This window comes from Bos taurus, chromosome 5 (genome assembly GCF_002263795.3).
Source record: "Bos taurus isolate L1 Dominette 01449 registration number 42190680 breed Hereford chromosome 5, ARS-UCD2.0, whole genome shotgun sequence".
NCBI classification, from domain to species: domain Eukaryota; kingdom Metazoa; phylum Chordata; class Mammalia; order Artiodactyla; family Bovidae; genus Bos; species Bos taurus.
The window spans coordinates 55,956,165-55,979,307 of NC_037332.1; the positions used below are offsets into that span (position 1 = coordinate 55,956,165).

General features: G+C 47.0%; 3 protein-coding genes and 1 non-coding gene across 5 annotated transcripts; 2 read left to right on the forward strand and 2 right to left on the reverse strand.

Moving 5' to 3' along the window:
* The first annotated feature begins 138 nt into the window (after positions 1–138).
* Positions 139–4,346, forward strand: DDIT3 (DNA damage inducible transcript 3). Its single transcript, NM_001078163.1, has 4 exons — positions 139–236; positions 2,759–2,806; positions 3,518–3,675; positions 3,768–4,346. The coding sequence occupies exons 3-4, from the start codon at positions 3,538–3,540 to the stop codon at positions 4,134–4,136; spliced, it is 507 nt and encodes a 168-aa protein (NP_001071631.1). The 5' UTR covers positions 139–236; positions 2,759–2,806; positions 3,518–3,537; the 3' UTR covers positions 4,137–4,346.
* LOC132345297 (DDIT3 upstream open reading frame protein) lies at positions 143–3,676 on the forward strand. Its single transcript, XM_059886955.1, has 3 exons — positions 143–236; positions 2,759–2,806; positions 3,518–3,676. Exons 1-2 carry the CDS (start codon positions 174–176, stop codon positions 2,798–2,800), a joined length of 105 nt encoding a protein of 34 aa, XP_059742938.1. The 5' UTR covers positions 143–173; the 3' UTR covers positions 2,801–2,806; positions 3,518–3,676.
* Positions 4,293–23,061, reverse strand: MARS1 (methionyl-tRNA synthetase 1). 2 transcript variants are annotated; one of them, XM_024991643.2, is made up of 22 exons: positions 22,900–23,053; positions 21,811–21,901; positions 21,587–21,665; positions 21,374–21,508; positions 20,954–21,029; positions 20,539–20,711; positions 20,263–20,369; positions 16,375–16,491; positions 16,032–16,235; positions 15,105–15,306; positions 12,927–13,001; positions 8,474–8,644; positions 8,206–8,301; positions 7,728–7,845; positions 7,156–7,369; positions 6,319–6,450; positions 6,107–6,211; positions 5,829–6,015; positions 4,916–4,987; positions 4,775–4,798; positions 4,601–4,687; positions 4,293–4,506 (listed from the first exon to the last, which is right to left on the reverse strand). In XM_024991643.2, the coding sequence occupies exons 1-22, from the start codon at positions 23,006–23,008 to the stop codon at positions 4,360–4,362; spliced, it is 2,721 nt and encodes a 906-aa protein (XP_024847411.1). In that variant the 5' UTR covers positions 23,009–23,053; the 3' UTR covers positions 4,293–4,359.
* MIR2430 (microRNA mir-2430) lies at positions 8,302–8,374 on the reverse strand. The gene has a single exon (NR_030904.1). It is a non-coding gene; the product is annotated as a microRNA mir-2430 (primary transcript).
* Positions 23,062–23,143: the final 82 nt, after the last annotated feature.

Sequence of the window (23,143 nt, forward strand, 5' to 3'; positions counted from 1 at the left end):
CCGCGAGGCTCCTGAGTGGCGGACGTAAGGGATGAGGTGGGGCCAACGACGGCGTGCCGCTTCCTGATTGGTAGGCCTCTGGACCCGCCCAGAGAGGAGGGCAAGGCCCTGTTAAAAGATCTCAGCTCCGAGGATCGAGGTCAGAGGCTTGAGTCTAAAGCATAGAGTGTATCATGTTGAAGATGAGCGGGTGGCAGCGACAGAGCCAAAATCAAAGCCGGAACCTGAGGAGAGAGGCGAGTACTGATTCCCCATCTACCTTTTACCCTCCCATCCTCTCGAACACGAATTGGCCCCTTAAAGTTAGGGCATCCGCTCTTATGGGTGTAGCCCCACCCTCTCCGCAAAGAAGAGAAGTGACTGTCCCGGGGAGGGATGAGGAAAATCCTTTATTCGAAAGTAGTGCTTACGAGAAAGACACCCCGTCCTTCACACGACCGCACCATCCTACCCCTGCCCGGAGCACAGTCCCTGATCTGTGCTGTTAGGCGACCGGGCTCCAGCGAGGAAGATTTATTCTCGCGTTGCTGACCCTAGGCCTCTTTGTTAGGCCTGTCCGGTGGGAGGCGGGGCAACAGGACACACCCCCGAAAAGCCTGGTGACCCAGTGGTTCGGGCCGCTACCGCCGCTTTGCCACTGGCGGCCCTCCCCCTACCCCTGCCCCCAATCCTGTCTCGGCCTCAGCGTCTCGGGGCCAGCATAGCCACGTCAGTAGCTGGGGCTTCTGGACCTCCGCAGAACATTCTTTCCGCACCCTTGCAGAGAACAGAAAATCTTAAGCCGGCACAAGTCTTCGGGAAGAGGGGTGTCGATGGACAGGGAACGGAGATGAGTTTTCCTTTCCCCAAAGCCCTCTAGCCTCCTGCTCAGGAGAGCATCTTGGATCTTTTAAGTGTGGGAAGCCACTTGGGGTCTCCCAAGTGGGTTGCCCTTCCCCTGGGATTGGTGCGTGCCTCTTTCCCCTTGTCCTGTCTTCCAACTAATCTCTGTGTAACCATTGCATCAGGCTAGCCCCCTGTTTGGCTCTGCAGCCCTCTGGCCTGGGGCTCCACTGCTGATGAAAGCCTTGTCCCACACACGGGAAGGCAAGAAGGGTTCCCCAGGGAGGACAGCCCTGCAGAGAAAGATTCAGGACGATATTGCATCTGCAGTCCCCAGTGGCAGGGAGCTGCCGCTCTGCCTTTGAGCTTCCTTTTCCTACCCCTGTGAGAGATTGGGGAGAATTTATCCATTCATTCCTAATACTTAACCAGACCTACTGTGTGCCATGCAGGTTGGTACCCAGCATTTATCCACAAACAAGAGAGAAAAATGTCTGCTGTCTCAGAGCTTACATTTCAGTGGGAAGAGGCATACAGTAAGCAAATATGTAAAGTGCCATAGAAAACATTAAAGCATGGAAGGGTAGAGAATGCTGAGTGGAGGTTACAGATTACACTGGGTGGTCAGGGATTCCTTCACTGAGGTGATATTTAAATGAAAGACTTATGTGGGAAGAGAGAGCTTTCCAGAAGGAATAGCAAGAGCAGGAGTCCTAAAATGGGAGCATGTATAGTATCTTTAGGGATCAAGAGGCCAGTTGGCTGGACTAAAGTGAGCAAGAGCTGGGGAGGTCAATGAGAAAACAAGGCAAGGAAGGAGCAGACTGTGGAGGGCCTTTTAAGCCATTTAAAGGACTTCAGCCTTTAATATTGGAGAAAGCAATGGCACCCCACTCCAGTACTCTTGCCTGGAAAATCCCATGGACAGAGGAGCCTGGAAGGCTGCAATCCATGGGGTCTCTGAGGGTCAGACACGACTGAGTGACTTCACTTTCACTTTTCACTTTCATGCATTGGAGAAGGAAATGGCAACCCACTCCATTGTTCTTACCTGGAGAATCCCAGGGACGGGGGAGCCTGGTGGGCTGCCGTCTCTGGGGTTGCGCAGAGTCGGACACGACTGAAGCGACTTATAAGCAGCAGCAGCAGCCTTTAATATGTGTGAGATTAAGTTTTAAACAGAGGAATGACACACCCTGACTTAAGTTTTAAAAGGTTCACTTTGGCTACTGTTGTAGATAGACTCCAGGAGGGGTTGGTTGCAGGAGCAGAAACTGAGAGACCTTCTGCAGTCACCTAGGAGAGATGAGAGTAACTTAATCTAGATTAGCAAAAATGGAATTGGTGAGACGTGTTTAGATTCTGGGGTTTTGAAGAATGAGTTTAAGTTTTGCTGTTGGTTTGGACTGGATTGTGGGGTCTGAGAGGAGTCAAGGATGATACCAAGGTTTTTGGCTCAAGCGACTAGAGTTGCTGTATACTGAGATGGGAAAGACCTTGGTAGGGGAAGATTAGCCAAAGTTTGTCTTGGGACGTGTTAAGTCTGAGATGCATATTAGATATCCAGAAGGAGGTCCCAGGAGAAGTCTAGACTGAAAATACACATTTGAAGGTGGTCAGTGTGGGAATAGAATTAGGAAAAGGCCACTTGATTTGTTCCCGCCCCTGTAGTCCAGTCCTTACCCTGGCACATTTGAAGACTGCCTTGAATTTAGAAAAAGCTGAGTTGGCCAGGATTTTGCTATTATGTAATCAGGACTACAAATGTCAGCAACTAAAAATAAAGGAAGTCAGGCTCTTCTCTGTCCTTGGAAATGGCTACAGAGACTGATAACTATCAATAGGAAGTAAGGAAGGACCACTAGGAAGCTGGAGGTAAAAAGAACCTTTCTCCACCCTTCCAAAAATGGCTAATATTTATCTGTGATCCCCACAGTGTTCCAGAAGGAAGTGTATCTTCATACATCACCACACCTGAAAGCAGGTAAGTTTAACTGACCGTTTCCCCAAACTAGCTCCTAAGAGTTGCTGCTTGTGAAATTATGAAAACACCTAGAGAAGACAGGAGAGGAAGGTTTGAATCTGAGCAGGTTTTTGCTGTTAGGCCACATCCATCCTCCTGGCCTGCCCTTAAAGAGGTGACCAAATCCCTATTATTAGAACATGTCCTAACTGAAAGCTGGGTCTTGAGTGCACAGTCAGGGGAGGTCTCACCACACCTCATTCCCCACCCAAGGTTAGATGGACCCAAGGACTGTTTGCCCAGGCTCCCCCCACGGGAGGAGAAAGGAGTACAGGTGTCTGGTAACCGCCCCTGGAAACAACCAGTGGAGTTCCCCAAGGGAAGCTGAAGACTTTTACTAGGAACCCATAAGAATGCATGTCCAGGTACTTGCTTCTTCAAGTGCTGGGCAAAAGCAAAAAGGGACTCTCATTCTAGGTCAGGGGTTGAGACATTTTAAAGGGCCAGACAGTAAATGTTTAAGATGTCGAGGGCCTCACACCATAGTCTATCTCACAGCTGTTGTCTCTGCTATTGTAGCATGAAAGCAGCTGTAAAACAACATGTGAATAAACTGCTGTGGCTGCTTCCCAATAAATTTTTATCTACCGAGACAGGCAGCAGGCCAGTGTGTAGACTGACCGGTGGAGCTTCTTTCCTCACCCCCACTATCCTGAGTATGTCCTTTTCCAGAGCCTGATCCAGCCACAGAGATGGCAGCTGAGTCACTGCCTTTCTCCTTCGGGGCACTGTCCAGCTGGGAGCTGGAAGCCTGGTATGAGGACCTGCAGGAGGTGCTGTCCTCAGATGAAAATCGGGGCACCTGTGTTTCACCCCCTGGAAACAAGGAGGTAAGAACGCTAGGCCTGATGCCGGGGGAAGTGGAGGTGCTGCCCTTCCCTTCTCAACTAATTCATACCTACCCTGCCTTATCTCCTTGAAGGAAGAATCAAAAAGCTTCACCACTCTTGACCCCGCCTCTCTGGCTTGGCTTACTGAGGAGCCAGGACCACCAGAGGTCACACACACCTCCCAGAGCCCCTGCTCTCCAGAGTCCAGTCAGAGCTCCCTGGCTCAGGAGGAAGAAGAGGAAGACCAAGGAAGAACCAGAAAACGGAAACAGAGTGGCCAGTCCCCAGCTCGGGCTGGCAAGCAACGCATGAAGGAGAAAGAACAAGAAAATGAAAGGAAAGTGGCACAGCTGGCTGAAGAGAATGAACGACTCAAACAGGAAATCGAGCGCCTGACCAGGGAAGTGGAGGCAACTCGCCGAGCTCTGATTGACCGGATGGTTAATCTGCACCAAGCATGAACAGTTGGGACCAGCACTTCCATTTCAGGCCACTTCTGACCCTTCCTGGAAGTATCTACTGACCACGTCACCAGTGCCAACGACATACCCAACCACCATCGATTCAGCAGGGGAGAAGCTTAGGGTCGACGATAGAAAAGGGTCTTAGCGTGTATATAGATTGTACATTTATTTATTATTGTCCATATCCATTAAAGTGACTTTCTATGATAAGTTCTCACTTTCACTTTTTCTTCTTGCCTTTAGAGGTTTCCAGGGGTTTCCCCTCAGCTAGAGCCAACTGTTTCTTCAGATCCAAGAGTTTAGCCACCTCTGCAGCAATCTGGTTCTTGTCTGCCTTCTGTGCCTTCAATTCTCGGACAATATTGCCCTGAGAAGAGAGGGGGTGGGGGAATAAGTGAGACCAGAAAGGACCTATTTAGGATTCAGCTTTGCCAGCTTCCCGTAGGGCTTCAGCCCCACACCTGCTTGGTCACTTCCTCTGTCAGTGCTTGGATCTGCTGCGGTCCAGCTGTTGTCAGTCCAGCTGCTGTCTTGGGGGATGCTTTTGCCTTGAGAACAACAGGACAGAGTTAGCACCTGCTACCATAAACATCTGACTTCAGGTTTGACATAAGATTGCAGGGGCAAGTGATTACCTTTAATGCCAAGGACTCTTCTAGCTAAGACAGGAAAGAAAAACTAAGTGAGGAAGCAGCAGGGCCAAAAGAGAGATGAGTGAGGGCTACTGAGGGACATGGAGGACTGTTGGTGGGTGAGGCAGTCTTTAGATTTCTCACCTGGCCCCCACTGAAGCGCTGCTTCAGACTTTCAATCTGGTCATTTTCCAATTTTTGGAACAAGGGACTGACCTGTGAAAAAAATTCCAGAATCATCCACTGATGGGGTATAAATTCTTATTTGACTATAAAGAGGGCCTCTCCACGCCAGCTTCTGACATTTAGGCACTCAAGTTTCCAAAAGGTTGAGTGTACCACTGAGCAAAATACATGCTGACTTCAGTAAAGAATTCAGAAAAAGCACTGGCATTCATTAGGATCAAAGATTACTTGGGCTATTTAATAATGCTAGGTTGATGCAAAACCTTAGAGGAGTACGTACATATTTTTATCACTTTGTCTTCAGAAAGTGGCTACCCTGTATTTTCCCTGCCCCCTGGGTTCTGGCACGAAGGACAGTGAGGATATATGGACTAAAGAAAATATTGGGCTTGTAAACCAATACCAAGGGCTTTATATCAGAAACAAGCCTAAAGTGCAGAGTGGAGGTGAGGGTGGAATGGGTTGTGAGAACAGCTGTGAGAGTGTCACACCCAGAGTAAGTTCTTCCCTGAGCCCTCCTCCAAAGGCTGCATGGCAAGGTAGAAATTTTGAAGGACTTCCCTAGTGGTCTAGGGGTTATGACTCCATGCTTCCAACACAGGGCATGCAGGTTCAATCCCTGGTCTGGGAAGATCCCACATGCCCTGGGACAACTAAGCCCATACACAACAACTACTGAGCCCATGTGCCTAGAGCCAACGGGACAAACCACCACCACGAGAAGCCTGTGCACCACAACTCGAGAGTAGCTCCACTTGCCTCAACTAGAGAAAGCCCGTGTGTGGCAACAAAGACTCAATGTAGCCAATAAATGAATAATTTTTTCAAAAGAAATTCTGAGAGAGGCTGGCTCTTCAACTCTCAGACCTACCGTGCCAATCTGGTGTCCTGCTGGTAAGGTGCATAGGAAGTTTGTGGGCAGGATACTGCAGGCTGGAGGTGGGAGCTGCAGCTGGGCTTGGATGGTGGCACTAACTGTAGGCATGTAAGGCTGGAGCATGACGGACAGCAAGGCAGCTATATTCACGGCCAAGCCTGTCACTGTCCCTGCCCGCTGCCTGGGGAAGAAAAAATACTAGTCCGGACCTCCAAGAGGACACATCCAACCAGTCACTTTATTTCTGTAGCCAACCCTACCTTCTTACCCACCTGTCAGCTTCGCCACCTTTAATCCGCTTCCAGGGCTCGTTCACCTGAATGTACTGGTTGCCATGGCGAGAGATGGTGAGGATGCTACGTAAGGCATCCCGGATCCTGGGAAGGAAGGATGCAGGCCAAGGTGTAAGGTCCTGGGGGTACCAGTATGGGGTTGTTAACATGCCAGCAGATCACGGAGTTGAGACAGAGGTGTAGATACTTACCGAACCTTCTCTAGCAGCTGGTGGTAGTGCTGGAGCTCCAGGGTGATATGGGTCAGCAGGCGCTGATCATCAGAGGTGAGCACCATCTCAGGCACAAAACCCCCAAAAAACTTGGACACAAACATCCCAGCTCTGGATGGGAGTAGGGAAGGAAGAGAGAGAAGAAGAGTTACTGCCCAGTCTCCTTACAGAAAATTGGACACAGTTTTCACAATTTTACATTTTCTCAGAACTGAAGCCACCTGGCTCCCTCAAGCTGGAAAGCAAAACTTATTTTCTCTCTCCCCTAAGAAAATGTCTGCACGTGACAGACATACTTGACACACAGATACCCGTCATATAAAGGAAACATATCCCTCATGTAAGGTTTTCAGTAACCTTTTGTTTTTCAGAAGTCAGTAACTTGAAATGATCAAGCTGAAATACATACATTAACTGATATCTAACAAATACATCCTCTTGCAGAGACTACCTACCTGATCATGGTGGTTAATAACCAAATCTGAAAGGGTGGGTGGCCACAGAGATTATTTCTTTAGATTGCAGAATAGCTGAGATAGGGACTAATAATGGAAAGTGAGACTGAAGTGATAAAACTCCAATCTCCTACCCCTGTGCTAAAAAAACCCTTTTCCGGTCAAACTTTTAAGTGGCCTGCGAGTGAACTTGCACTAGGAAAGGACACACTTCTAATAACATTAATAAAATAATTAGCAAAAATTCACTTTGTGGCGAACTCTGCTAAATCACATCTCCACAACTAACTTCCCCCCTTACAAGCCGCTCCCCCCGCCACTCCCAGCTATCTGCTGCCTCTCACCCCTCACCAGATCCCACCTGTTGATGAAGTTGCCCAGGTTGTTAAGCAGCTCGGAATTATTCTTGAACAACATGTCTGTCCAGGAGAAGGCACTGTCCTGCCCCTCAGGCCGAATGTACAGCAGATAGAAGCGCCAGATGTCAGCAGGGATCCCTGTGTCCTGGGCCATGTCCCCAAACACTCCCACACCCCGGCTCTTAGAGAATTTCCCATCCTCGTAATTCAGATACTCTGGACAGAGAAGGAGAATGCCAACCATCTGTTCAAATCATGTCCTTCGTCCCTGACCCACTAACTCTTCTTTTCTCAACCTCAGCTCTAGAGTAGCTGGCCTGCATAGAACTTGGGAGATGATTCCTCTCCAATGTGATCTTTTCCCCTTTACTTCCACCCATTACAAAATTTAGCTCTGAACTTCTGCTCTCTTCAGGTCCTTGTTTCCTTTTTCTGGGTTGAGCGTCCATGTTCTAACTGTTTCCTATTTCACCTCAACTCCTAACTCAAGACCTAGCACCTCTCCAGGAATTTCCAAGCACTGCCTTGGTCCTCACTCCCTAGGAACACCCCCATCTTCAGTCTCCCAGGGTACCTGTAGCAATGAGGTGGCTGACCAAGGTGTAGTTGTCCTCAGCTCCTAGGGCTGAAGAAGGAAAGACTATGCCATGGAAGGGAACATTGTCCTTGGCCATGAACTGATACAGGTTCACCTATGAAATATAATTGGGAGACAGAGCTTCTGAGAGCCTCTTCAAAGGCCTAAGAAAGATCAGGTACCCAATCCTAACCACCCCGCTACACATTCACCCTTCTCACAGGCAGTGGGTACATGTGTGCATGCTCGGTTGTGTCCAACTCTCTGTGACCCCAGGGATTACGGCCTGCCAGGCTCCCCTGTCCATGGGATTTTCCAGGCAAGAATACTGGAATGGGTTGCTATATTCTCCTCCAGGGGATCTTCCCAGCCTAGGGATCAAACCCACATCTCCTACATCTCCTTCATTGGCAGAATTCTTCACCACTGTGCTACCTGGGAAGCCCCATGGACAGGCTAACCAAGAACTACTCACTTGTTCTGGGTTCTTCCACCACTTCTCCCATTGGTCTGTGTAGTTGGCTGTGATGGACAGATAGCCAATGGTGGCATCAAACCAGACATAGAACACCTGAAGGGCCAGGAGGGAGGGGACACGGTTGAATGCAAGCACACCGGAAACCCCTGCCGACCCAGAGTCTCAGACTGAAACAAGGCATAACCAGTGGTCTGTTCTGCTCGCCCAGGGTTTCAACCCCAAAGCTGAATCATACGAGATCTGAATAAAGCACAGGGTTTTTTACCTTGTCCTCAAAACCTTCTAAGGGCACAGGGGTTCCCCACTTGAGGTCTCGGGTTATACAGCGGGGCTTGAGGCCATCTCGAAGCCAAGAACGAATGATGAACCGGGCGTTGGCAGTCCAGTCACTGCCAGGCAATGTCTTCTCCAACCACTCCTCCACCCGCGCTGCCAGCTGATAGCAGAGAAGCACAGAGCTGGTTTGTGACAGCTGCATGTGTGGTCAGCATAAAGATAAATACATACAAGCTTTTTGGAGTCATTTATTGATATATAATTAAAATTAAGGATTCATGACTTTGCCATAGCAATTCTACTTGGGATTTTTTTCAACAGAAATTTTCACATAAGTGTGTATAGATGTATTTATAAGAGAACTGCACCGCTCATCACACCAAAAATTAAAACTAATTCACTTGGTTCAGTAGAATTTAAAGAACTATGGTTTATCAACCAATGAAATACTTATTAAGGCTTTTAAAAAGTATGTAAAGATCTCAGAAATAGATTAACTAAAGCAAACTTCAAAATAGTAATATAAGATATAATCCTATCATTATAAAAATAAGTAATCGTAATACACGGATTAACATAATCCCAAAAAATGTATCTTAGTACTTTATTCTCAATGAGATTAGGGGGAACATCCACTTTTACACCATCTATTTCATTCTGAAATTTTAAAAACAAGTGTTTATCGCTTTTGTAAGCAGAAAAACAAAGATAAACCTTTCATAAGGAATGGTTCACATGATTCATCCACAGAAACACCACAGCACTAGCAGCCTAACAACACACTGTCCTGGTGAGGCTGTGGCAAACAGGTGCACACTCTACTAGGAGGGAGGTAAAACTGAACAATACCTACTGAGAAAAATCAGGCCATAAACTACATACACATTTATTCTGGACACAGCAAGTGATCCCTTAAGGAATTTATCCTGAAGACAGACTTCCCACAATACAAAAATACATATGCACAAGGTTATTCACTGCGACAGTATTTTTAACTGCACAATACTGGAAACTACCTGAATGATGAACACAAAAAATTGGTTAAATAAACTATGGTACCCACACAGAATGAAGTACTATGCAACTGTTTAAGTAACAGGGCTTCCTTGGTGGTCCAGTGGTTAAGGATACACCGTGCAATGCAAGGGACACAGGTTCAGTCCCTGGTCCGGGAAGATTCCACATGCCGTGGAGCAGCTAAGCCTGTGTGCCACATGCTTAGAGCCTGTGCTCCGCAACAAGACAAGCAACAGCAATGAGAAGCCTGAGCACCACAAGAAGAGTAGCCCCTACTTGCCAAAACCAGAAAAAGCCCTCACATAGCAATGGAGACCCACCACAGCCAAAATATAAATAAATAAAAATTTAAAGGAAAAAACAGTGAATTCCGTGGTGACCAAGTGATTAGGGCTGCACTCTTCCACCACAGGGAACACGGGTTTGACGGCTGGTCAGGGAACTAAGGTCCCTGCATGCTGCCAAAACAAAAACAAAAACAAAACAAGACTGAGTAAGAATGATCTTTATGAACTGACATGTATGGAGTAGTCCTGATACAGAATGATTTCTAGAACATACTGTTAGGTGAAAAATATAAAATGCAAAATAGTATGTATAGTATGCTATATTTTGTATAAGAAAAAATAGATACGTATGTATACATACATTCACCTGCTCATCTTTATATATATATAAAATGTTTTATATATATATATAAAAGCTTATCTTTACAAAAATAAACACACTAAGACTAAATCAGAAAACAAAACCAATCGCCTACAGGAGACAGGAGAACAAGGCAGCACGGACAGGAGGGGAAGGACCCTTCTCTGAGTATTCTGTTGTTCAGTCACCAAGTCGTATCCAACTCTCTGTGACCTCGCAGACTGCAACACGGCAGGTTTCTCAGGGTTTTGATTTAGAAGCATACTAACGTTCTATATTTTCAAAAAACAAGTATGAGGAGAGAAAAAAAAACTAGAAGCAAATGAACCTAAATGATTGGCTTATTTCAGTAACATAATCACACTGAAAGGGGGAAAAAACTGAGCCAAGACGATGTTGAACACATTTGATTACATACCCTCAGTTGTAGGGGAAGGAGCAGGACTGCAAACTAACCCTAAACTCACCTTAGTAGGTTTTTTGGTAGCAGTATGGGTGAAGCAATTCTGAAATTATTTTTAGGTGTACTGTAGGATCAAATAAATGAGTAAATAATGTTGCTGGAAACCAGAGTACTTACCGTGTGGAAGAAGGGAGATAAAAAATATGGGATGAGGGCAAGTGAAGAAGAACTCCAAGGGGCTGGACTGGAATGGAATGGAATGTCCGTGTGAACCTAAAATAAAATGCCTAACTTTCTGCTCACAGAGCTGAGAACCAGCTGAGAACCAAAGACATCCAGGAGCAATGAGCACACAAAACTTGGCCTCTAATACTGTTCCCTATTTAAAAAAAAAAAAAAACCACAGCTTGGTGGAGAAATGGTTGGATCCCAGGATGGAACAAGATGAATCTAGAATATCCTGCTATGCTAGAAAATAAGTGCTTAAAAATGATAGGAGACCTCAGAAACGCCCAGAGAAACCACCCTGAGGCTCCCGTTGGCCAAATAAGGAACAACTAGAACATCAACAATATTTAGGACAGGAATCAGTTATAAACCATTGAAAAAAATTGGAATCCATGAGTCAACACTGATGGTAAGTAGATAAATAAATGAATGACGGAGAAGGGTAAGTGTGGAGAGAGTGGGAGAGTTGGCAAATCTTAATAAAAACCTGGTCAGGTAAAAATGGTTAAATAAACGGATGCTAAATTCAGAGGAACCCTTTCAATGAAGATCAAGATACTTGCATGGTCTTAAATGTGCATTTCCACATACTGCTTTTAAGTTGCAAGGGGCGAAATATTAATTACACAGTGGAGAAGCCTAGTAACATCTTGACTGAACAAAATTTACGTCACTGATAAGGGGGAAATGGCCACCACATGCCTCCGGAAAGAACACGGTATCATCTATGCAATATTCCAACTGAGGATGCATAATCTGAATCTAATCATGAAGAAAACAGTCAATAAATGCAAAATGAAGAATATTCTGTTTTGAAAGGGGGATCAAGGTCTATATTCTTAAAAACTGTTAATATCATAAAAGATAAAGGCTGAGGAACTGTTTCAGATTAAGGGAAACTAAAGGACAGAAAAACTAAATACATTATTCAGAGCCAGATTCAGCACTACAGGAAAAAACATGCTAGAAAGCATATTATTGGAATAACTGACAAAAATGGAATATGGATGGTAGATCACACAACTATATTAATGTTAAATTTCTTTAAGCTGTTAACCATACTGTGGTTATGCAGGAACATGTCTTTTTTCTTAGAAAACATACAATGAAGCATTTAAGAATAAAGAGAATCTATAAGTACATATACATACATGTATGAGACAGAGAATATGCTAAGGCAAATGGAGCAGAATCTTAACTGCCAGTGAATCTGGGTAATGGGTACATGAGGTTCTTGTGGGTAAAGAACACAAGGTTCTTTGTTCTAGGAAATGCTTATTCCCACAACTCTTTCTGCAAGTTTGATATCATCTCCAAATAAAAGTTTAAAAGGAAAAAAAAGGGACTTCCCTCGTGGTCCAGTGGCTAACACTCTGAGCTTCCAATACAGATGGCCCTGGTCAGGGAACTAGATCCCTCAAGCTGCAACTAAAACAGAAGATCCTGAGTGGGGTGCAACTAAAACCTATGACCCAGCGCAGCCAAATAAATATTTTTAAAAAATAAATAGGAACCTCCCTGGTAGTCCAGTGGTTAAGACCCCAGTTTCTAATGCAAGGGGTGCAGGTTTGATCCCTGGTCAGGGAACTAAAGTCCCACATGCCACAGGGTATGGCCAAAACTTTTTAAAACAAATAAAACGAAAAAAAAGACAGATCCACTAAAGTGAAAAATTGGTCAAGACAAATTGTGAAGTAAAAGAAAGTAGACTGCAGAGTAATACGAATGCCATGATCTAATTTACATTAAGGAAAAGACAAAAGGCATAAAAATACTTTCATTCAGCACACCACAACCAGAAAGTAGCTCCCATTCACAACCAGAGAAAGCCAGACTGCAGTGACCCAGTGCAGCCAGAAATAAATTGATTAAAAAATAATAATAATCACAAAAATAAAAATAAAACGTTCACATGCAAGTGCTACAGAGGAAAATGAGCAACAAAAACTACCTTTTGGCAGATGGGCCTGGCCTTTCACTCTGTGCTCTTTTCCTGTTACATCTTTTTACATTAAGCATGCGTGATTTTAAAATGGAAATTAAAAACATGGGAGAGTGATTTGGTATACATTTGTCTCTGCCTGTCGCTGAGGCAGAGGGTGCAGCAGAGGCTGTGCAGACTGGCTTGAGGGAAAGGCCCACTCACCTTAGGCAGGTCCAGAAACAGGTGCTGAGAGGATTTCACCACAGGGCACGACCGGCAGACTTTACACTGAGGCTTCTGTGAAGGGAAATTCAAGAGAAGGGGTGACCCAGGGCAGGGCAGTTGGAATCAGGCTACAGGCCAGGAGCTGTCCAGGTGAGGCGAGAGGCACAGAGAGATGAGGTCCCCTGTCTGCCACCACACTTCACCCCATTCTCACACCCCACCAAGTAAGAACTACTTACTTGGGCCGGTTCTGAGCTTGGAGACTCAGGTCTGCAGGGCACAACTTTTGCTACAGAGTTTCACGTCTGTGTCCTTTCATTCCCAAGAACAGGAAAAATGCATTCTCTAGAGCACAGGCTAAATAGACCCAGGCTAGACAGCCCTACAGCTGTGTGAGTAGTGAAAAGAGCGACCAAGAGAAGACACTTGAGGAAGTTACGCTCAAGCAGAGGGAGCGGGCTTGCATGAAAAACAAGCGCGGGCCTTCACATGGCAAAATGTCGAGAAATACTTATCTGCATGACACGACATGACTGTACAAACAATGAAGTATGACAGCTAAAGGAGTAACAGTTGGGTGGGGCAAGTCAATGAAAGCCTGCAAGTGAGTTTTGATCTGGGTTTTTGAAGGTGAGAAATTATAACTCTCTCAGGATCTCTCTCCCGAACTCCACGTGCCTGTATCAACTGCCTACCTAACATCCCTCCCTGGATGTCTAAGGAAGCATCTCCAACTTAACAAATCCAAACAGCGTCACCATACTCTACCAGAAAGCAATTCAAGTAGTCTTGCCCGTGTCTGTAGATGGTGCTACCAGCCACCCAAGCTGCTCAAGCCAAAAACGTAAAGTCTCCATTCTCTTGACTTATCTATCACCTCAAATTCTAGTCTGTCCAGTTCCACAGAGTCTGCCTCCAAAACATATCTCAAATCCTTCCCTGCCCCCTCATTCCCCCTGCTATTAACCGAGTCCAAGCTACCATCACTCCATTTCTGAGCTACCGCCACTCTGGCCTCCAAACTGGTTTCCCCGCTTTCTCCCTTGCTTCCCTCCCACCCATTATCCACAGAGCAGCCTGCCATTCCACTCCAAGAGGGCTAACTGTGCCCGGAAATCTGGTCACTGCCTACGTCTTTGACCTCATCTCAACCCACCACCACCTCTCCACCCCCACCCACCGTGAGCCACACTGGTCTTTTCAATTCCCCTTTTCATTGCTCTGCTGCCTTGGGCCTTTGCATTTCCTGGTCCTTCTGCTTAGAATACTCTTCATCCCACTTATCGCCTCCTGGCTCCTTCTCATTCTTCAGTTAAACACTCAGTTCAAATGTTACCTTCTAAGAGGACTTCCCTAATCACCCAGCTCAACTCTTCCCCCCAGAAGTCACTCTGTTACATCTTCCTGGAAGCTTACAGCAACTACATTCTATCTTTAGTGCTGGTCTTCTCTGGCACTAGATAAAAATCTGTCTTGTTCATTGCTACAATGTCAATAACCAGAACTATGACAACGCTACTGTAAAGACTCAAAAAAGTTTGTTGAATAAATGAACAACTACCAAATGAATAAACATGGAGTAGAAGAAAGGTGGTATTTATGGAAGAAAGGAAGAACTAAACAAGCGCAGAACAGCTGGTGTGAAGCAGGAGAAAAGGTAGGAAAGTATGAATTCAACTTATCTATTTCCCAGCACAATGCCAAGCACATAGTAAATGCTCAGTATGAGTGATCAGTTGCTAAGACTAGAGTAAAAAGAGCCACTGGTGAAAGGTCTTGAATGCTAAATCAAAAATCCTATGGAGGGACTTCCTTGGTAGTCAGGTGGTTAAAACTGGATGCTCCCAACGCAGAGGGCACAGGTTCAATCCCTGGTCAGGGAACTAAGATCTCACATGCCAAAACAATAAAAATTTAAAAAAAAAAAAAAAATATGGACAATAAGGTCCTACTGTATGGCACAGGGAACCATGTTCAATGTCCTGGGATAAACCACAACGGAAAAGAATATAAAAAAGAATGCATATATATGTATAACTGAATCACTCTGCTGTACAGCAGAAATTTATATAACATTATAAATCAACTATACTTCATTTAAAAAACATCCTAAGTGACAGTCCCTTAAAACTAGACACTCTCTCCTTCTAGGCTCCCAGGAGACCCTCCTCTTACCTTGAGCTCAATGGCATTGATGAGCTTGCCACACTTGTCACACTGGTCACCCCGGGCTTCCTCGTAGCCACAGAAGGGACATACACCCTCCACAAAGCGGTCAGCCAGGAAGCGGGCACAGTGCTCACACCGAAGTTGCTCCACAGTATCTTGCAGCACAAAACCTCGGGCCAACAGCCGCTGGAAGATGTCCTGGGTAATTCTGACGAGATGTGGAAGGGACCAGGGAAGTCAGAGGAAGCAATGCACCCTTCCTTCCTGCCACTCCACCTAGGACCCAAACTCACCCAGTCCAAGTGCCAAAGAAATCAGGGAGAGGCCCTCTAGTCATCTGTAGGGAGTTTACTGATGAGCCCAGACCCCTCACAACTCCCCACATGATCTCTTTCTTCATCACTCTAGAATTTACTTTGGTCAAATACAGATTTATCCGTTTTGTATTCTTTGTTAACAAAAATCTCCAAAAGGATAGGACTGATTAGTTCTTTGATATGTCCTAAAAATTAAATCAGTCCAACTGCTAAACTGCACAGCACTCTCTGGCAGCCTACCTACTGTGTAGTATTTACAGGCATGACAATCAGACAGAGAATGAATGAAGAGAATGAATGTTTGCTATAAACACACAGGAGTGGGAGGGGCTGTCCTAAGACTGTAAGAGAAGGGAGGCGGGAGAGGCGAGGCAGATCCTTCCTGTGAGCGTAAGTCCTGTCTCTTCCCCACCTCAGAGGCTCCTGCAGCCCTGGTCAGGCTTCTGCACACAACGACTCCCCATAATAATGTCTGAGACACATCACATTTCAGGACAATACCCAGATGTTTGGGGGCAGGGGGAGCAACAACTTTGGTTCCTTCTGTCTTTCTGTCCCCTCAATATTCTGACTGCCCCCCACCCCCTCCATTTATGATTGATCAAAGGACACCTACTTGGTCTGCTGTGGAGTGGTAGTCCGACCAAAAAAGTCAAACGAAATATTAAACCAGCGGTAGATGTCAGCGTGGATAACGTGGTACTTGTCACAGATCTCCTGTGGGGTTAGTCCCTCCTCCATAGCCTTGGTCTCTGTCGCTGTACCATACTCATCTGTCCCACACAGGTAGAGGGTGTTCCACTGACGGAGCCGGGAGTACCTGAAAAGGAATGTAGTGATCATGAGGCCCCATCTCAGCTCCCTCCCTGCACCCAGGATCCTTCCAGTCTCCCCACTTGAGGCCTATTTCCTTGGGGCGCACTGCCTCCTTGGGGCCCTCCCCCAGTAGCTGGCCACACCTTGCAAAGACGTCGGCACTGAGCACACAGCCGATGATGTTTCCAAGGTGGGGGACGTTGTTGACGTAAGGGAGGGCGCTGGTGATGAGCACATTTCTCTCCCCAGCCACGGGCAACCTGGTAGGGAAAAAGAAAGAGAACAGTCCAGGGGGAGATGAGAGGGTCAAGAGAGACCCAAAGTGCACGAAGCAGCCAGATGCATCTATTCTACTGCCCAGGGTCACGTCCATCCGAAGTCTTTCCTCATATGAAGCTGCTGGAGCTTAAACTTCCCCGGAAGCCATGAGATCCCTCCAGCTGCGAATACAGGGCCCTGCCCATAGCGAGCAAGCCTCGTGTACTGCTCCTAAGGAGGCTCATTCCCACAAGGAATTCTGTCCCTCTTTATAATCCTAAGTGCTCCTTTCCATCAGCTGGTTCTCAGGCTCTAGCCTCCCAAGTACTGACAACTCTCCCCAGGCTCTCTTCAACCATCATTCACTAACTCCCTGGACTTGAACACCACCCAAGAACACCTCTCCCCGTCTTTCCAAGTGCTATGTTAGCATTACCTCTAGTCAGGACCTGAAATGCTTACAATCCATCAACCCACACACAAGTGTTCCCAAGTCCTCTCATATCCCAGGACTTTTCACGCCCTAACCCATATGGGTCAGCCACTTCCTCATGGCCTGTCTCAAACCAGCAGGCACCAGCCACTGCCTTCATAGCTATAATCTCCTCCCCACTGTCCCAGGATCATTCCTACTCATGCCACTCAATCTGCCGCCAGAGGTCACTCAATCTGCTCTTCTCTCTCCATGCTTTGTCACCCATGACAGCTCGGCTGAACACATCCTATATCCACCACCCTCCCCAGCACTAACACCTCACTAGGGTTCATCTTTCCAATCATTCTTTTTTTTCAGTTTTAATATTTTTTCTTGAAGTATAATTGATTTACAATGTTATTTCAAACCATTCTTAACTTACAACGGCCAACTCCCAACAATTACCATGTTCTTCAACCGTAGGCACCCTGCAGGCTCACCGAGTCTCAGAATCTACTAACAGAGACTCCAGAGTGTTAACTACTAACAGAGGTGTTAACCTCACCCTTCTTTCCCAGCTGCATGCTGTATATCTGGTTAGACGGTCCATCTACTTCCTGGAACATTTTACAGCTCATTTCTTCAGGAAGTGCTCACCAATCTCTCCTGCATTCATTGACTTTTCTCCCCATGACTGAATACCACAAATTTCTCTGAAGTCCAGCTTAGAAAGCTCCTTCAGGAAAACCCTCCCTCACTGACAATCGGCCTTCCACCCAGTCATCCTTGTACCCTGACCCCCTAAGCAACCTGTACCACACACGCTGCAGTGCTCCTTTCTGTGTCGCTCTGTAACGTCTCTCTCATCTTGTGTGTGCTTACTACAGTGGAGACATAAAGGTGAGTATGCCCAGGGTTCTGCCCTCAAGGAGGGTACATTCTATCACATAACTTCTGACTGGGATCAGTGCGATCAGAGGTACAAAGTGCTCACAGAGGTCAAAGGAAGTTGAGCATCTCCAGCCCAAGACTCCACAGAGGGACTTCCCTGGTGGTCCAGTAGTTTAGAATCCACCTGCCAGTGCAGGGGACATGGGTTCCAGCCTTGGTCCAGGAAGATTCTACATGCCAAGGAGCAACTAAGCCCATGCACCACAGCTACTGAGGCTGCGCTCTAGAGCCTGTAAGCCACAACAACTGAAGCCCACGTGTCTAGAGCCCATGCTCAGCAACAAGAGAAACCCACGAACCACAACTGGAAAAAACCCACACGCAGCAATGAAGAGCCAACACAGCCAAAAATAAAGACTCCACAGAGGCAGAACTACTTGGGTTGGGTTCTCAAGAATGGGTGGCAATTTGCCAGATTCAAGACTTTTGGGGTGCACTTCAATCAGAAGCAAAAGCATTTGCTCTAGCATTTGCTCTAACACCAGCTGTCTCCTCCTCTAAGTATGCATTCAAACAAGTTAGCCTGTATAGACACCTGAGAAAGTCTACCTCCTATTCTTTATTACCTTCAAATCAATCCTCAGTAGGTACTCACAGAAATATTCAAAATGAGTGATTGAATAAAAGATGAACTTTCACTAACTCATTTAAATTTTACCATTTTCTACCAAATACTTGACCCTGTGCTACAAGATACTCCATGTAAAAGAAAAGAGAGTCCCAACCTTCAATAAGTTTACAGATTAGTGAGGAGACAGAGACGTAGAGACAATTACCATAAAATGTGACAACGGGAGCTGCCAGAATATGAAGCACTTAAGACTCTCAAGCTGTACAGAGAAGGACATGACAGACCCAGTCTCCTGAACAACTGTCCAGCAGGTAGGGGAGACACAGGCCTTCCAAGAAGAGCATGAGCAAACACACCAAGGTGTGAGTATATGATCTCAGCCTGCCTCCTCTCAAAGCTCATTCTGACCCAGCTGTCCCCTGACTAACCAGCCTCCAGCCACTGGCCTTTTAGAAATTCCTTATAAAGATGCTTCCTCTATCTGAGACAGCCTTTCCCCAGACTTACCCTTGCCTGAGTAACCCCTACTCATCTGGCAAGTCTTAGGTCTCCTTTTTCTCTGGCTGTACTGCGCAGCTTGTGGCATCTTAGCTCCCCCACCAGGGACTGAACCCAGGCCCTCAGCAGTAAAAGCATGGAGTCCTAACCACTGGACTTCCAGGGAATTCCCACAATTGTTAGTTCAAATGTTGTTTTTTTCTAAGTTAACCTCCTGTGACATTTTCTCACAGCACTTGTTTTTTCCTTCATACTACTTACAGTTTTTAAAATACCTGTCTATAACACTAGACTCAAAGTGGCATGACAGCAGAGTCTTGTCTGTTTGCTCCCCTCTGTAGACCCAGTTCCCAGCACACAGGGCCTGACAAGGAGTGGACACGTAAATCTTTATTGAACAACATGTTCAGAACTACAAATACTTCATTTCGATGGAAAAATCTACATACGGGTGTGACTTTTTTTTTTGGCCACACCACACAGCTCCCTGACCATGGATTGAACCCAAGCCTTCACCAGTCAAAGCACCAGTCTTAACCATTGGACCCAGCCAGGAAATTCCCACTATGTGTGTGAATATTATCTTAGCTATCAGAAGAGTGATAAAACATGATGCTAAGCATGCAGGCAGGAGCGAGATCATGAAAGACCAGGTGAAGTACACAAAGAAACCATCTGTAGAATTCTGAAAAGGAGGATGAGATGATAATATCAGCAGTTTTAAGCAGCCATCTGGTGACAATATGGAGCACAGGACAGCAGGGAAGGAGAAGGTAAGAGATGGCAAGGCCCCACTTCAGGTTAGCAGCAGTGAGGACAGGGAGAAGGGATGGATACAAGGACTCCTTAGGAGTTAAGAATCAATGACCTGGTAATGGAGTAAATGATACAGGGAAAGATGAGAAAATGGTACAGATAGATGACACCAAGATTTCTGGCCTGGATCTTTAGGTGGAAGGTGGGAGTCATTCACTAAGACAAGTGACTAAAGGAGAAAGAGAAGCTGGCAGGGAAGGTAAGAGATTTGGTTTTGGACATGATGAGTTTGCAATGCCAGTGGAGGTGGAGAATCAAGGAGGTAGTCTGACAGATGTCTAAAGCTCAGAACAACGATCTGAACGGGAAAAACAGACTAAGGTACAATCAGTAGGTAGAAAGTAACTGAAAACACAGGTGTGGGGGGGAACTGAGGGACAGTATGTCCAAAATATTAGCCAAGAGATTAAGAGGATAGAGAATTACAGAAAGGTCAGCGATGGGGATTAAACAGGCAGGAACTGGCTCTATCAACAATTTCCACATAAGAAACCAAGCCCCACTCAGTCTGTGCCTACTCACACTGGATTCTGCTGCGGCCGAAGAGGGGGCAAGCTTTCCAGGCCCTTCTCCCAAGCAGCTACAGCCACGGCAATCTCCTCCTCAGACAGAGTAGCCAGTTCCTCCTCCTATGAAGAGTGGACAGTATCCCTCACCAGGTAAGAAGGGCACACAGAGTAAGGAAATTCTCTCCAAGAACTGACATAGTTAACAGCTGTGCTCAAACTCTCTCTCCAAGCCACCCCCGCCACCTCAGGCACTGCGGCTGTGTGGGTACCCCTCTTCTTTGTTCCAAACCTCAGGCTCATTGCTGACAAGCCTGCCCTCAAGGGAGCTGGGCTGGGGCTGCTTCTGGAGGTAGGGCCGGAGGGCCAGGACACCCTGCTGCTTCAGCACAGTCTCTGCAGCTCGCTGACATGGCTCCTGAGAACTCAGTGTCTGGAACCAGCTGTGCAGGGCACCCAGCTCCTCTGTGGGCATGGGAGAAAGGAAACAATCAACAAGACCTAGAATCGGTAGCTGGAAGGGGACCTCCTCCCCTTCTTTATGAAGTTTCTCTAGCTGCCTTTCCCAATTCCCTCAGCTGTCTTTCTGCTATAGTTGCCCTGTCAAGTTACAGCTAAGAATAGGTCCTCAATAGTCTACTGCCCACTCTGTAACCCCTACACCAAGTTCCTCAGGCTGGTGGGGAAGTGATATGCACAGTTCTCACCAGGGAGATAGGATGGGTCTTGGAGTAACGGGTAGAGCGCTCCCCACAAAACAATATCAGCTAGAGATTCTGTCTCCTTTGTTGAGAAACAAAAAGAAAAAGTACACAGGTGAGACACTCAGTTTCTTCCCATGGATATAATAATACTGTACATTTCCTAAACACTTATTAAGTATCAAGCACTGTGTTAAGCATTTTAAATTATCTCAATTCTCACAATAACCCACTGAGAAGGGTACTAACATCACTCCCACTTCAAAGACGAGAAACAATGAACATTAAAGAGGTTATGAGTTTTAAAGGTTACACTGCCAGTAAGGGGCAGTTGAGGGGGGAGGGGTTGAACTTTGAATACAGTCTTCCTCCTTAATTCTTATACCATACAGCTTTTCCCAACCCTGATTTCAAGGCCCAACTCACCCCAGCCAGGAACGGACAGCTCCGACGACTCAAGCTGTGGTCAATATGCGTCAGGGCTCTCCGAACTGGGCCAAGAACATCTTCTCCCTTCTTCCCTTGGACCACTAAATAGTACAGGGCAGCGGACAAAGCTGGCTGAAACACAGGAGACACGGGTCAGGACGGCCGTGCAGAGCAACAATCTGCCTGCCAACCCTCACATCTCAGTCCCACCTGCAGCTCGGTTGCTTCCCATTCCAGCCACTGGTTGGTGAGGTCATCTTGCTCCCAGCCAGATAACAGAAAGAAGTATCTACCCAGGGAGAGAGCAACAGAGGGAGAATTAAAGGGGCTCGTTGGTCGAGTCCATTTCTCACACCAGTTGTAAATAAGGCCACACAGAGGACAGTAACCCGATTTTATTCAGCCACCTCCCTGCATCAAGGACCAATACTGACCGACAGATTGCACTGGTGGAGAAGAGGTAGTTGCCACTATCCAGCTGCAAGACAGGGACCTTAGGCCGGGTCAGGAATGGGACCACACACTCTGACACAGGGGAGGAAGATGGGTGAAAAAGAGAGACAAGAAATACTATGTCAACTTAAAAGGACATCTTCACAGTCGTGGGGGGGGGGGTACTAGGAGGGCAGAGGGGGGTGCGGGGGAGATGGGCAGTCACCAGGAGAGGGTCCAGGATAAGACCTCTGAAAGGGGGTGGGTCCAGAATGAGCTGGAGAGACAAGCAGGTGTTCAGCTGAAACAGATGGGGACTGCAGAGAGGATGTGGTGGTACTGGGGTAGTGCTGCAGCCAAGAACTGGAACAGCTGAAGATAACCAGGATATCTGATGTTTTCCCAGGTGGCTCAGTGCTAAAGAATCCACATGCCAATGCAGGAGACACGAGTTCGATCCCTGCGTCAGGAGAAGGAAATGGCCCCCACCCCAGTATCCTTGACTACAAAATCCCATGGACAGAGGAGCCTGGCGGGCTACAATCCATAGGGTCACAAAGAGCCGGACACAACTGAGAGACTGAGCACAAGAATATCTGAAAATGATCTGAGCTACCCTGGGAGAACTGACAAGAGAACCGCTTAGGAGTCACACAAACAGATAGCTGGGAATGAGAAGAGGTAAACCGAAGGGAGCATGTGTGTCTGTGTGTTTAGGAGAGAAAAGTAGGGTTTCCTAAGAAAACCTGGGGGTTATCATATGAATGACGTGTGGGGAGGGTACCTAGTAGGTATGGGAGGTTGGAGAGGGGAAGGAGGTTCACCGGAATGAGACAAGGTCCTGAGAGAGGAAGGAGGGGAGACCAGAAATTAGAGAAGGGTACACTGAGGCTAATTAAGGGAAGTGACTGATGAAAGATGTCACTGGGAGGGAAGAAGGTATGGGGTGCTGAAGGATAACGTGGGAGGAAATTGACGGGAGTGCGTGGTGTTGGGGCCTGGAATGTTGGCGAAGACAACTGTGGGGTCGTTGTCTGCGTGTTCCAGTCCCGCCCGTCTCATCCACCGCCCACCAGCGCCAGCTCGACTACCTTCTGGGCCTACAGTGCTGATGAGCAGCTCCGCTCTGCCCTGGGCCCTCCCGGCCGCGGCCAGCACAGGCAGACTCCCCGGAGCGCCCTCACTCACGAACAACCTCATTTCGCCGTGGACCCCACGCTGATGCAACCGGAACCGGTCTCCCGCCAGAGGGCGGACCGACCGCCGCGAGGCACGCCGGGAAATGGAGTCCCGAATGAAGCCGTCCCCCTGGCCTGGCTCCCGGAAAGCTGACTG